This window comes from Drosophila albomicans, chromosome X, assembly GCF_009650485.2.
Source record: "Drosophila albomicans strain 15112-1751.03 chromosome X, ASM965048v2, whole genome shotgun sequence".
NCBI classification, from domain to species: domain Eukaryota; kingdom Metazoa; phylum Arthropoda; class Insecta; order Diptera; family Drosophilidae; genus Drosophila; species Drosophila albomicans.
Genome location: NC_047627.2, coordinates 19,260,875 through 19,276,082, shown reverse-complemented (window position 1 = coordinate 19,276,082; position 15,208 = coordinate 19,260,875). Strand labels below are relative to the sequence as shown.

Here is a 15,208-nt window from a genome sequence, read left to right as displayed (position 1 = left end):
GTCACACTGGTCGCTAAACGCAAACAGAAACAGACGCCGCTGCTGACGCTCAGCAGCAAACAAACACAAACAACAAGCAAAGCCAAGGCTGCTAACGTTCGCGCTGCATGCAGACTCAACGTCTCAATCGCTATCGCTCGGCAATAATATTGAAATAAACATAATAATAACAAAATTCTAGTGAAGAATTGAAATTTGAATGTGTATGTGTAATAATTAAATCCTTCTTCGTGACTGCGTTGCTGCTGCTGCTGCTGCTGCAGTTGTTGTTGCTGCTGTTGTGTAGGTCGTGTTGCATCTAAAAATAAGAATAAGAACAAGCAGCACAAAAAGAAGAACAACAACAACTGCATACTGCAAACAGCATCATCGAAATTTATTTAATGAATATTAATTGGCTATCAAGCGAGGTCACACTGTCTGCTCTCCTCTTCCTCTTTTGCTCCTTATTGTCGCGGCGCTTCACAGTGTTAGAGTGTGTGTGTGTGTGTCAGAGAAATAACGGGACCAACAACAAATGGCATTTGCAATACTCTTGTCTAATTGGAATTTTTGTGCCGAAAGAGAAAAAGTCGCTCAAGCTGCAAATAATTGCTAATTAGTTGCATTTCTTTTTCGTTGTTGTTTTGATGTCTTGCAAAGGCTTCATTCGCGACACGCATACGAATTTCTAATGCAATTAACGTGCGCGCCGCTGTCGGCGTCGACGCCGACTTCGCTGCCGCTGCTGCAACAGCAGCTGAGTGGAAAATGTGTTTTTTTTTGTTTGAATTTTTTTTTTTTTTATAAATATGTAATGCTATTTAAATGCTCTTCTTTCCATTCCATGTGTGTGTTTCATAGTGCAAACAGCAGTTGGAAAAGAGAGTCAAGTGTTCAACAACGACGCAGTCATCTAACGGCATTTCAGTGTGTTGGCAATTACAAAAACAAAATCAAAGTGCAAGTGCTGCAGAACACACACACACATCTGCTGTGTTGTGTGTGTGTGTGTACCGTTGATTGATTATTACTGCTTCTGTCTTGCGGGTAAGTTATAAACAATCTACATATGTATGTATGTATATCGCTCTCTCTTTTCTTTGACCCTTCTTTGATGTTGCTCTCTCTGTCTTTCTTGCTGGCTGGCTGGCGAAATTGAGTTTTCAAGAGTTAATTAAAAACTCATTAATTATATAATTTGAGTGAAATTTTTCGACTTCACTTTCTGCTTCTAAGCCACAGAGAGAGATGGCGAGAGACAGCTGCAACAGCAAAATACAAGAAAAAACATTAATAAGCAAAACGTAAATCATTAACAACAACAACAACAACAGCAACATCAATGAATAAATTTCAACAGAAATGAGCTGAGTTTAGAAATGCAACAATAGCAACAACAAAAGTATAACAACAATAGCGTTAGTTTCTATTTTTACATAGAAAAGAAAAAAATGAAACCGTTTTCTAAAAATAATTTATTTCGTATTTTGTATCTCGTTTGTATTTTGTATTTATTATTATTTTTTTTTCTTATTGCTGTGAGTTGTGCTCGAGAAACGAAAGGAAAACGGATTATAATGGCTATGAACAACAATCGAATCATAAAATACAAAAAAAAAACGCGTTATAAAAAAGCGCCGCGAAATGTTTAGCATATGGTAGAAATGCGAACAAAGCGTGCGATAAACACAACAACACGACAACAACAACACGCAAACATAAACACACACACACATGTCAACAAGGCACATTTCTCGAGCATGAAAACGGTGGAAAGGGAATTGGCGGAATCGAAATCAGGGATGGGGAATGTGGGAATGGGGAACCAGGCAACTCTGCGGACTGCGGGGATTTTGAGGGTTGTCAACTTGAATTTGCGACACTCTTCGATAACAGTTTATGATCGATTTCAATTCTCAGTAAATATTTGAAATATAAATATAATGAATTTATTTATTTAATGGCAAACATAGGTTTTAACTTTAAGAGATCGTGAATTATTTGAATTATTATTCTTAATTTCAATTATTATTCTTAAAAAAAGAATAAAATAACTAGAACCTCAAATAATTCACGATCTCTTAAAGTGCATTTGTGAAAATTCTTCCAATAACTCGCATTTTGATGGACAAAATAGCATAGCTTGTTTAAATTAAAAAACCTAGCTGAGATAGTCAAATAATTCACGTTCAATTAAAGTGCATATTTCTCTATAACTTTGATCAATTTTTATAACAATCAAATCAATCAGAACTTTATATTTGTACAATTCCTACATTTATTTGAAAATTTTTGCACATTTCTAAATTTCAATCTAAGTACGATGTTATTTTTAATATTTTTTCAATAATAATGAATTATTAGATGATTGTTTAAGGATTTTCATATCGATAACAGTCAAATTTAAAAAACTAGTAATTTTCAAAGCATAAATCGATCATAATTTGCTTGTGGAAAAAGTTTGAATGTTTAATTTAATATAATAAAATATTTATTTTTATCTAATACATTAATCAAAGCTGGCGTTGAAACGCATAGTCCCCAAATTATAGCGCAACACTGGCGCACCAAAGCGTAACACACACACAAATACACGTAAAGAAATCGACAAAGCGACAAACAAACAAACAAATATTTTGCTGCTCACACGAGTGAATGCTCATGGACTCAGTGTTAGAGTTTGGTTTGTCATACTCTTTACAGAAAATCTTACGAATTTGCATGATTACTAAGTCGCTTTGTTTGAGACTTTCTTCGCTCAGTTTACAAGTTATTGGTATACAACTTGTTTCCGATCTGTACATTAGCTAATAGTATTACATATCATATAAATAAAGCTGTTTATCCGTCTGTCCGTCGCTTTTCACGGCAATAACTCATTCAGTGGTAAAGCTTTTGATACGAAATTTGGTGTATAGATATATTTTTGATATTGCAATAGCATATGTTAAGTTCAGCTTGATCAGATTACTATATCATATAGATAATATAGAGCAGTTCTTTTATCTGTCCGTAACATTCATTGGTAATAATTTCTTTAGTTTTTAAACTATTTAAATCGAACTTGTTGCTGATGTTTTTAATAAAACAAAAAGATATTAAAGTATTTGTATTTTTAATAGCATATATTAAGTTCAGCTTGATCGGATTACTATATCATATAGATAATATAGAGCAGTTCTTTCATCTGTCCGTAACTTTCTTTGGTATCATTTTCTTCATTTTAAACTATCTAACTTGCTGATGTTTTTAATAAAACAAAAAGATATCAAAGTATTTGTATTTTTAATAGCATATGCTAAGTCCAGTTGATCAGATTACTATATCGTATAGATAATTAATAGCGGTTCGTCCGTCTTTCCGTAACATTCTTTGGTAATAATTTCTTTAGTTTTTCAACTATCCAAATCGAACTTGTTGATCTTTATTTTTACTCAAACACCATGATATATGTAATTTGCAACTAGTTAGTGTATTGAGACTTCGTTGTGTTGCAGCGCAAGTTTCTTGCATTTCTTAAGTCGTTGCTTTTTGTGTTTTTAAATACTTATGTCATGCTCGCTGGTTAGCCGACTGTCTCTGACTGTTCGACTCTCTGGTTGTCTGACTATTCGACTAGTTAACTGCCCACTGGGTTTCTCAGGTGCCGCCGCAGTCGGTGCCAGGCGTAATGCGATCCGTTAGTACGACTTGCGATCGTGGTGACGGTGGAGAAGTGGGAGAGGGGGAGGGAGGGAGGGTTTTGGAAGCAAGCACCTTATGCGGTGGTTATCACCGCTGTTGCGATAACTGACGTTGTGTTCGTGTTTCAGATGGTCATAGACCCCAGCAACAACAACAACAACAACAACGACGACGTCGAAGTCGAGCTGGTCATAACCAAAACCAAAACCTAAACAATAAACATACTATAAAAAAAGCGAATGAGAAGAACAACAGCGACGTTTGTAGAATTAAAAACAACAGAACGAAATAATGCAGAAAACCGCAAATAGCCGACGCGGTTTGTGGCTTTTGTGGTTCCGGAACCGCGCAACCAACAACCTTCCCCTCTTCCCCCCTTTCTATCTGTCTATCTCTTTGGTCTATCTGCGGGTCGCTTGATAAGCTCACGCAGCAGCAACAGCAGAAGCTATCGCAGTTACCAGACCACAGCATCAGCTGCTATTCAGAAGAAAAAAAAACAGTGGAAGAAAGCTGATCGACTATGAGATACCTAAAAAGTCATTAAATAATTTAGAATAGTTGAAATGGAGAGAAAACCATACAAAAAATTCAATTTAGTATTTTGTGGTAGCAACAAATTATAGAAAAAGTTGAAAAATCAACTTCTTTGAAATTTTGCAGAATCAAAAAAGTATAGTACAATTTTAATAGAAATCACACTTACGTTTTTAGCGACAAAAAAACAAAGTTTGAAATTTTATTGTAGAACACATTTGAAGAACATATTTTAAAAATGTAACTAATTATCTTTTATCAATGATCACATTTTTAATATGTACATATATAATAATAAAAAAGGGTATTTTTTTTTATTTTAAATCAAAGAAATCGACTATCTTTTTTCAAGAAATAGAACTTCATAATCATCGTATAGTTTATGTGGAACTTTGGAACTAGAGTTTCATATAATCATAATCATCGTATAAATTATATAGAACTTTGGAATTAGAATTTCATATAATAATAATCATCGTATAGTTTATATAGAACTTTGGAACTAGAGTTTCATATAATCATAATCATCGTATAGTTTATGGTAAACTTTGAAATTAGAGTTTCATATAATCATATTGTTTGCGACTGGCATTAAGTCTTAATAACCCTTCTTTGACCCTAGCGGGTATAAATAGAAAAGATACTAAACGAAATGAACTGAAATGAAAAAGCAAAAGCAAAAGAGAGACATCAGAAGTAATCTACCGGTTGTCTACCTGAGGCGCTTGTCTCTATTCTAACCTCTCTGCCTCCCTCTGCCCTCTGGCTCTGTAGAGAACGAAGCAAGAATCACAGCATCGAAAGAAACTGAAACTGAACTGTCATCTATTAAGACATTCCAGCCAATGGCTCGGACTCAGACTCTTCTTTGGTTGATTGCCCTATCGCCTGGGAAAAGTTCATGTCTGACTTTCCACCTTGAGTAAACCCCACGTCGCTAATCCGACAAACGCTGTGAAATCGATACATCAACGTTGCCGTTGCCTTTGCCGGTTCTGCATTCTGCATTCGCTTCTCTATTTGCCAGAGGGTTGCCTCCAAAGTTTATAAGAAAGCTGCTGAAGAATCTTTGTAGATTGTAAAGGAGAAAGTCAATTAAGATTGAGATCAATTTATTTCAAATCGAAAAGTCTTCCAATAATCGTATATTAAATTATTATTGATGATTAAAGATCAGTGAGAAATTTAGCGAACTGCAACGTGCTATTATTTTTAATTTATATTCTTTAACAAATTTTAATTTCATAAGTCTTTGCGGATCAAATCTTCCATCCTTCAGTTCGTGTAGAACAGCAAGTGTATTAAAAAGATTGCACTTTATTGCTTCTTGTTTTATATTCATTCGCATTTTTATTTTATAAAAATATGTACCGGAAACTGGTAATTTTCATTTATCACTTGTGATAATTAATCGTTAATTTTACTATATATGTATGAATGTCGCATAATTGATTTCGCGAATTCCAGATTGCGATTTGGCGAGTTCCGGTTAAATTGCATTAAAAGGTAAAAAGCTGTGTGTGAGGGAGAAGAAAGTTGATTGTTTTAAGATTAAAGATTTCGAAACTTACGTGACGGCACCAAGTCCATTTTGTTTGGCAGCATTGTTGGTCTTCTTTTTCACTACAAATGCACATATTGATTAATTCAACAGATATATATATAGTAAGGAATTGAACTTGCCATCGTGATTATCAAGGTTTTCTCTGCTTGGAATGCCATTGATGGCACAATTGCTCCATAACGTGGTCAGGGATGTTCCAATATTTTCGAGGGCACTCAATTTGTGTCCGCCTTCGAATAAGTCGCTAACTTGCATATCATCGTCTATATCTTTGGCAATGTCCTCAGCAATGGGCGCGTTATTCTGCTTTGGGGCGTTCATCGTTCGATAAAAAATTGATTATTAATTGTTAAATGGTAGAATTTTCATGAAAATCGAACAACAAAAAATGGAATAAACAAACAAATATTTCGACCGAACCTAATCACAATAAAATTCAATTGCTCCTAAGATACTAACAAACAGAAAACAAAAGCAAAAGACTACTTGTTTTTTACCTTACCCTTTTTTGAAATTGTCAAATTCACCGCGTGTTGAGTTGAGTGCTGTAAAGCGGCTCGCTCACAACAACAACAACAGTGTTGGGCAACGTGTTACGCATGCGCTGTTGTTGGCAGACATAAGTAACATAGCGCTGTTGTTAACATGCGCGCGCGCTCCAAAAAGCAAACATTTTGCGCTTGCAAACTACGGTCACACCGTTTACAGTTGGCTCGTTCAGAAAACGCGCGTCGCGTCGCGTTCGCGTTTTGTTGTCAGTTTCTTAGCTCTGTTTTTCTTTCTTTTTTTTTTGTTATTTTTTTTACGTTCGTGCGCGCTTTGTTTGTTTTTATTTGTACGACTTTGTGTTTAGTCTAACTGTATATACGTTCTAACTGTATGGCTAACACACACTGTGCGGTATGTGTGTGTGCAAATAAAATTGATGCAAAAATTACAAACCTCTATAAAAAAAAATACCTTTGCTGGCTGCAAACAATTAAATGAGAGTGTATGCGTGCGTGTGTATGTGTGTGAGTACACATATCGAAAGCTAGAGCGGCGTGTGTACGTGTCTCCCCTGTATATACGAAAAACCTCTGTAAATGCGTGAGTGTGTATGTGTGTGCGTGTGTTCAATTCATTGTTAAGCGGTCGCAACGGCTTCAAGCGCTGCTGTTGTCTTGGTTTTTTCTTCTTCTGTGTGCACGACATTCTTCAAGTGCTGCTGTTACTTTTATTTAATTTACTCTCCTCTCACTTACAGCGAGCTGTTAAGTTTGTTGTTACCCCAGCAACAGTTTCCGCTTAAAGTGCATGTGTGTGTTTGCAAGTCTTGCATCCTGCTCTTGCTGCACTCCTTTGCAACATTTATGTAGTGTTGCAAAACGCGCGCGTGTGTGTGTGCTAAAAACATACGTGAATTTGTGTATTTGTATATTCAATTAGCATTGAAATGCAAAAAACAAGCTCACGAGCCACCTTTATTTTTGTATGATAGCAAAATATGTAATTATCTAATAGCCTAGCGCATTATCGCCAAAAAAAGACAAACATCAGATAAACCTAAAACTGCCTTACCATACTTTTCTGTCTCTCATTCTTGTTCATTGTGTGAAATGACCCACGCACCTGATAAAAAAAGAAAAAAGATAAAACTCGCTAGCTTGTTTTGTAATTAATGAAATAATCCGAAATTTTCGCGTGCAATGATGTCATGTTTGTTTTATTTTCTGTATTTTCTGTTGCCTTTTGCTATTTGTGCTTCAGTTTAAATGTGTCGCTGTCTTGTCAAAAAAAGTTGAAAGCCTTAAAAAGCCTTTTCAACAAAAGCACACAAATTTGCGTGTAGATTGTTGTGTGTGGGAAGTCATTGCATGTAAACAAAAAAGGTTACAACAAGCTGTGTGTACGTCGACGTCACAACATTGCTTGTAATATGTTATAGTATTTTATTGCTACTACCCTTGAATGCTATCAACAGTCACAGCGATCATTGAACAGCTGTGACGTCATGCCCTGTAAAGAGCGTGAGCGCAACCTGATCGCAGGGCAACCTTAACAGCGCCGGCCGGCCATAGACGGCAGAAAAGAAGAAGAAGCAGTGTCATTTATGGACAATACGCATGCATACAAACATATGATGCGCATGTGTGTGCGTATGTTTATCTATATGACTTCAAGCAGTACTTCCCCATCGTTGTCGCTGTCGTTGTCGACGTCGTCTGTCTTTTTAATGCACATTTCAATTTCTCAATTCGTATATACGAATGAGTAATCCATACGCAGGCCACATGATGACAATGAAAACAGAAAAAAAATAGCAGCACAAAAACAAAAACCACAGAGAAAACACAAACAAAACAAACACATACATACATAAATGTACATATACATATACATATGTACATATGCCTGTGTATGCGTGCACTTAGCTACGTGCGATTTTTTAAACTAGACACCATTGACGTTGCAATCGGCATTGTTGTCCTTTGCATTTCAATTTGCAATTACCTTCTTATTAACAGCATACTTAATGAGTGTGCTTGTTGTGGTTTTGCGTTTTGTTTTTGTTTTTAGTACAAAACGCACTGTTGACGCGACGCATGTTAGTTAACAGAACAGTACGCTGTTATTGCAGCTTGCGAGTGTGCGAGCGAGCGAGCAAGCGGCACATTCATGGTGGCTTCGACCTTCTCGCTTCCACACCCTTTCTATGGGGCGGCGGCGTAACAGCAAAAGCAACGACAACAACAATGCAATGCGATTGTCAGAGCCGACAACATAAAACGAGTTTTTGTTGTTGTTGTCGTTTGGTTATTTTTGTTTTTGTTTGGCATGCAACACAAGACAAGAGACGCGCGTTGTGTTTTATTAGCATCTGCTTTGAACTTTCATTCATCGGTTTGCTGCGCTCGCTTTACTTTTTTTTTTTTTTGTGTCTTTTTATTTCACTTGCAATGGCAAAAATGGGAAAATGTCTCGCAGAAATTTTTGTACTTTCTCTGCAGAGCAAATGAAAGAAGTCTTTATATTTTGTTTTTATCATAAATTTGATGTGTGTGTGTGTGTTTTGTGATAACAGCTTTGAAAGCGATAACGATTAATTTATAACGAACGACAACGAAATATTAATAAACATAAAAATACAACGAACTGCATAAACAAAAAATAAAAAACAAACTCGACTACAATAAAAAATACATACAAAAGTTAATGATTTACGTTTTGCAACAACAACAACACCGAGAAAAACGAGTACAACGAGAGCAAAGTTAATAACAATTGCAACACAATGATTAAATTAAAATCATTATTCCGCAGAGGACAAGGAACCTCGAGTTCTGCCTCCTCCAACAATTCAACGCACAAGCAACAGCAGCAACATTCCAACAACAATCGACAGAAGTCACAGTCGAGCACATCGCTCAACACGGCGCATGAGCAACAACAACAGCAGCAACAACAACAACAGCAGCAGCAACTGTTGCAAGCACAACAAGTAAACAACGCAACAACGACAGCAACAACAAAATTCTATTCAAATCACGAGGCGACTTACGAACGTGGTGTCGATGTTGGCGACGAGGCAGCGTTGTTGCTGACAACACAACAACAACAACAGCAGCAGCAGCTACGCCAGCAGCCACAGCAGCTGAGCAACACGCTGCCGCAGAAGAAATCAAAATTCAAAGGACAAAAGCAGCCAAAGCAATTGCCACAGCAATCACCACAGCAACAGCAACTGATGACTTCGATTGCAGCTGCGCCGGCGCCGAACAACAGCAGCAGCAGCAACAATAACAACAGCAATGCGTTGCAAGATGGCGGCGTTGCTGCCGCTGCCGCTGCTGATTTCTATCAGCAATTAGCGGCAGCAGCAACAACCACAACAGCAACAACAACAAGTGCCAGCAACAGTAGCAGCAGCAACAACAGCAGCACCGCCACCAACAACGCCGCAACAGCAGCAGCCAATGCTGCTGCAGCAGCTGTTGCAGTTGCTGCTGTTGCAGCAAGCAGCTATCAGCAGCAGCAACAGCAACAACAACAGCAGCAACAACAACTGCAATTCATTAACAACGAACAGCAGCAACAACAACTGTTAGAGGTGCGTATGAAAACAAAATACATATAAATAATGCATATATTGGAATAAATTTGAAACGTGTTTGGTTTGCAGGCTAACAACAAAATGCAGGAATTGCAGACGCAATTGGAGCGTTTGGGACGCGAGCAATTGCAGCTGGAGACGCGAATCACGGAGCTGTTGCCATACCAAAGCGAGGTGACCAAACTGAAGGGTGATCTGCTCAAGATGCAGGTAAAAAGCCAGTTGAATCACATGGCAAACAAAAACATATACTCAATCAGTCAGTCAATTAACCGCAAAAAGCTGTCAATTGTCGTCTAATATTGTTACTGTGTTTGCAATTGATGTTGTTGATGTTGTTGTTGTTGTTGCTGCTGTTGCTGCTGCTGCTGGGGGCGTTGCGCTTCGTTACTTTAACCAATTTATTGATATTCAATATGTTTCGATATATATGCGATGCAACAAAAAACTGCGCTCATTTAATTGAAATTGTCGCCACCTCAACAGTGTGCATTAAAAGTAAGCTAACAGGCGAATGTCTCAATCAATCAACAGCTAAAACTTGGCTAAATTTGATGAGTATAATTTGCATAATATATGAAAGATATTTATCTCGTCTTATTGTACAATTAAATTACACAAACTATGCAACTCTCTTCCCCTTTATTTAAAGTAGATCATAATCGATCGATATTTGAACATTCTTATTCCAGTTCAAATACAATTTGCAGTCAGTGTTGCAACAACAAGAACAACAACAATAAATGAGGGAAAAGAATTCGCTCACCTGAACTGAACTGAACGCTCGCTCTTTCTCTCTTATTACAGAATCAACAGGAGAAAACTCAAATGGAAATTGGCAATCTGAAATATGAAAATGAATCTTTGCGCAATCGTTTGCGGGACGTTGTCAACTCGCCATTGTCGGACGCCGAGAAGCAACAGATTATCCAAGATTCGCAGCGTTTGCACAGCTCAGCGCCCGCCTCGATAGCATTGCCCACAGTAAGAGTGTCACTCTATATAAATATATATTCTATAATCAGTTATACATTGCAATTTAATAGGCCAACGAAGCGACCAACGATGGGACGCCGTGTCTTACGCCCGATTGGGACAAACACTCGTCGTCCAGTGAGATATCAGTAGCGTGTCTGCAGGACAAGATCATACAGATGGAGGAGACGCACTATTCAACCAACGAGGAGTTGCAGGCCACACTCCAGGAGCTCGCCGATCTGCAAACCCAATTGACCGACACACAAACCGAAAACGAACGTCTCGCCGAGGAGAAGGATGTGCTCTTTCAATCGCTCTGTCGCCAGACCGAAAAACTCAACGAGTCACGCACAAATCGCAGCACGATGCAAGAGCTCATGTTGCTCGAGAATAAGCTGCTCGATTTGATACAATCATCGCAAGAGGAACGCGAAGCCTTGCTGCTCAAGCAGGAGGAATTAACAAGCGAGCTGGCCGAGTTGCGGCAATCGCGCGATACTGTTCAACTCGAGCAGCAACGGCAGCGAGAGCGCAATGCATTGCTCGACTCGCAACTGGATGCGGCGAATGCCGAGCGCAAGCAGAGCGAAGCTCAGTTGTCGCTGGCCAAGGATGAGATATCGCAGCGTGCGATTGAGATCAGTCGATTGAGCACGCTGCTGGAGAATGCGCGATCGAAGATCGAGGAATTGGAGGCGGATTTGGCGCGTGGCGACAAAACCGATCTAAGCGATGTCCTCGATGCGGCGCGTCGCGAAAAGGATGCGCTCGAAGAGCGGCTGGCTGAGCTGCAGGATCAATGGTCACGCAGCCAGGCGGAATTGCGACGATTGCGCGAACAACTTGCCGGCCTAACCGAGGAGTGCAAGGTGGCCAAGAACAATGCCAAATGCGCTGTCTCGCATCTCGAGTTTCGCCTGGAGCAACTGCAACGGGATAAGGATAAGTTGAGTGGCGATTGCCAGACGCTCGAGGAGCGTGTCAACGAGTTGCAGGTGCAGTGCAAATGCCATCAGGAGGATAAGGCGCAGCTGCAGCAGTTGCTCAGCGAAACGCAGCGACATCTGAGCGATGCGCAGTTGCATTTGAGCGACAGCGAATCGCGACTCGATAAGGAGACGCAGTTGCGCAAACGGGAGGCGGATGAGTGGCAACAGTTTCAGGCCGATCTGCTCATGACGGTGCGTGTTGCCAACGATTTCAAGACTGAAGCGCTCAGCGCACGCGAACAGCTGGTGCTGGACAACAAAACGCAAAAGGAGAAGATCCGATTGCTCGAGCAGCAGCTCGAAAAGTTGACCAAGCAACGTAAGTTGAACTACTATTAAAGAAGTCCTTTATTCGTGACTTGATTTTGTGGTTGCTCTCTAACAGAACTGCAGCAGACGGAGACACAGCAATCGGTGCTATCAACTGTGCAGCAAGAGATGGCCTCGCGACGCAGCAAGCTCAGCTTCAGTCGGCAGGATTCGCGACTCTCTGTGAAGACGCTCATCGAGAGCATTGAGAACAACAAGCCGGTAAGCTGGAAGTTATACAAATAATACATTCATTTTGTATTATCATTGCTAAACACTTGCCTACAAACCTATTATAATTATTAGGAATATATTGCCAATCATTATATTGACTCATTGTCTAATTTTAAACTGGGAAAATTTATGTCAGTAGATAGCTGTTTATAGTATAATATTATAACTGGAACTAAACTTAATTTTACAATTATGTTGAATTTTTATTCACTCAATGTAAGCTTAGCTTGAGTTTGCATTTTGCTATAACAACATTGCTTAATTAGAAATTTAAATTTGCAATGAGTTAGACAACCAATTGTCAATTAAATCTCAAAAAATTTCTATAACTAAGTCAGGGTTTTCATACTAAGTTGTAATCTTAAGTCGCAGATAGTTAAAGAACCCTCACTTATTGTACGAGCAAATTACATGAACTATGCTGTGTACAAATTACAGCCTTCAAACTCTTAATAATTCAGCCTGTCAACTAATTTAGTATGCAAGAGAGAAGTTATTTAAAGCAAGGTTTAAAAAAACCCCGAGTTATTGTACAGGCAAATCATATGAGCCGTGCAGCCTTCTAACTGTCAGCTTATTTAGAATGCATAATAGAAGATATTTAAATTAGGGTGTAAAATAAAATTCAGTTTTATTGTACGGATAAATTACACTAACTCTTGTTCTCTTAATTATTATTGTATAAACGATCTAATATTGATTTCTAATTCGTATAGCAAGGCAAAGCGGATGAGACGGAATCTCATTACAGCTCAACGTCCAGTTTGAACAGCGGCACACCCGAAGCAGGCCACACGCCCATCATTTTGCCCGTATCCAGTGATTGGCACGAGAGCGTAAGCATAAAAATCTATTTTTTGTAATGAATATATTTTGAATAATTCTCTTTTTGACTACGCAGCTACGTTTGCCCGTTCTGCAGAGCAGCAATCTGCATGTGAATGTCAACAATGTTGGAGGAGGAGTGGCAAGCAACAATGCTGCTGCAACCACACCACCAGCAACATCGGCAACAACTGCATCAGCAACATCAGCATCAGCACTATCAAGCGCAGCTAATCCAACCAAAGTAACACAGCAGCCGCCACAGCTGCAGCAGCAATTGTCGACACAGTCAACGGCAAGTGCGGCATCGGCAGCGACATCGGCAACATCAGCATCATCATCGCAGCCTTCCACACCAAACACGCCCAGCAGCTTGCAGCCCAGTCTAACAACGGCGGGCGGACAATCGCCAAGCAGCGCTTTTGTGGGCAGTCTCAGTTTTGGCAACGTCTCAAAATCATTCTTGAGTGGTGAGGAGCAACACATTTCAAAGATGTATTTGTTTGAAATACGAAATATATTTCATTTTAGGTGAGCGCAAGGATCCGCTCAATATGCTGGCCAAGAATGGCGGCTCGAAGCGGAATGCACTGCTCAAGTGGTGTCAAAATAAGACGGTTGGCTATCGCAACATTGACATTACAAATTTTAGCTCATCGTGGAACGATGGCTTGGCATTTTGCGCCATTCTACATTCCTATCTGCCGGATCGAATACCCTACGATACTCTCAGTCCGGTGAATAAGCGGCGCAACTTTTCTTTAGCCTTTGCTGCCGCCGAATCTGTGGGCATTACCACCACGCTGGTAAGTGTAGAATACTTTGAATTCATCATCCATTTTCTGTACTCATAATGTTTCTTATTTCACGCACAGAATATCAATGATATGTGTCAAATCGAGCGACCCGATTGGACACAGGTCATGTCCTATATCACAGCTATCTACAAGTACTTTGAGACGTAAGCTGGAGCCAGAAGCAGAATCAGAAGCAGAGGCAGAGGCAGAGACAACCTTCAGTTGGGAGATAAACTGTAGCTTTTGTAAATGCATTATTCTCTCTCTCTCTCACTCACACACACACACACACATACTTTTATGCTTTTTGTTTTTTTTTTTTTTTTGTTCTTGGCTGGCTAGCAACTATTTATTATCATACAGCAAGCTACTCGTATTAATGCATTTCACATGGCACCGAGCAATACTATTTTTTGGCACGAATCTTCGCCTAGATAATGAAAAGTTTTTTCAATCCTAGATTTGTAATACGTATTTTTTTTGTGTACTTTTTTTTTGTTCTCTTTTTACCGTGCAACTTTTGCCCTACTCATATAAATATATATTTAGCTATATAAATAATATTGTACTGTGTCAGGATTATTCAGTTTTGGGGGGTATAAAGTTGGGCCAAACTTGTATGCATTAAACGCTGATTTTAGAGTTTATTTTATATACTTAGACCTAGAGAAAATGAATGGTCGATTAGCTTTAGCATATTTATTATAAAAACAAAAAACAAAAACAATGAAAACAATAACGATGATTATCTTTATCTTTATTTATACACAACAAACTATTTTTATATTGAATTCTAAAAATACTATAAACAAAATAAATGGAATCATTAAAAACTTTATGTATTTCAATTCAAAACTCGAGTTGTTTTTTTTATGGATGGATTTCTGGTAAGATATTTAAAAAGGAAAATGTTTTCTTTTATTATTTTATGTTTTCTATTTTATTTATTATTATATTTTTTTTTATTATTTACCTGTTGCTGTAATCAACTTTTTTTATTTTCTTACTCTGAACTTTTTCTCACACATATTTCATATAAAAATTCATTAAAATTTTGTCGGTGGTTGCTTTGAACTTGGCTCATCTTCCGCAATCATAAAAGTTCATTGTTAACTTAATAATTTTGATGGCGATGAGATGCCACGCCCCATTCACAATTTGTATTCATAATGAAATGCACACAGAGTGTGCGAGGGGGAATGAATATCTTATGTTA

The 15,208-nt window shown here is 38.5% G+C and overlaps 1 protein-coding gene across 2 annotated transcripts; it reads left to right on the top strand.

The window, feature by feature from the left end:
- Window positions 1-39: 39 nt before the first annotated feature.
- LOC117567390 (cytospin-A) lies at window positions 40-14,796 on the top strand. Of its 2 annotated transcripts, XM_034247384.2 has the most exons (10): window positions 6,579-6,667; window positions 8,832-9,857; window positions 9,930-10,070; window positions 10,668-10,844; window positions 10,907-12,146; window positions 12,213-12,358; window positions 13,087-13,206; window positions 13,272-13,665; window positions 13,727-14,001; window positions 14,071-14,796. In XM_034247384.2, exons 2-10 carry the CDS (start codon window positions 9,042-9,044, stop codon window positions 14,158-14,160), a joined length of 3,399 nt encoding a protein of 1,132 aa, XP_034103275.1. In that variant the 5' UTR covers window positions 6,579-6,667; window positions 8,832-9,041; the 3' UTR covers window positions 14,161-14,796. The 2 variants fall into 2 exon arrangements, with proteins under 2 accessions (XP_034103360.1, XP_034103275.1); XM_034247469.2 differs by lacking the exons at window positions 6,579-6,667; window positions 8,832-9,857; window positions 9,930-10,070 and adding exons at window positions 40-203; window positions 844-1,029 and having other exon boundaries at window positions 14,071-14,795.
- The last annotated feature ends 412 nt before the right edge of the window (window positions 14,797-15,208 follow it).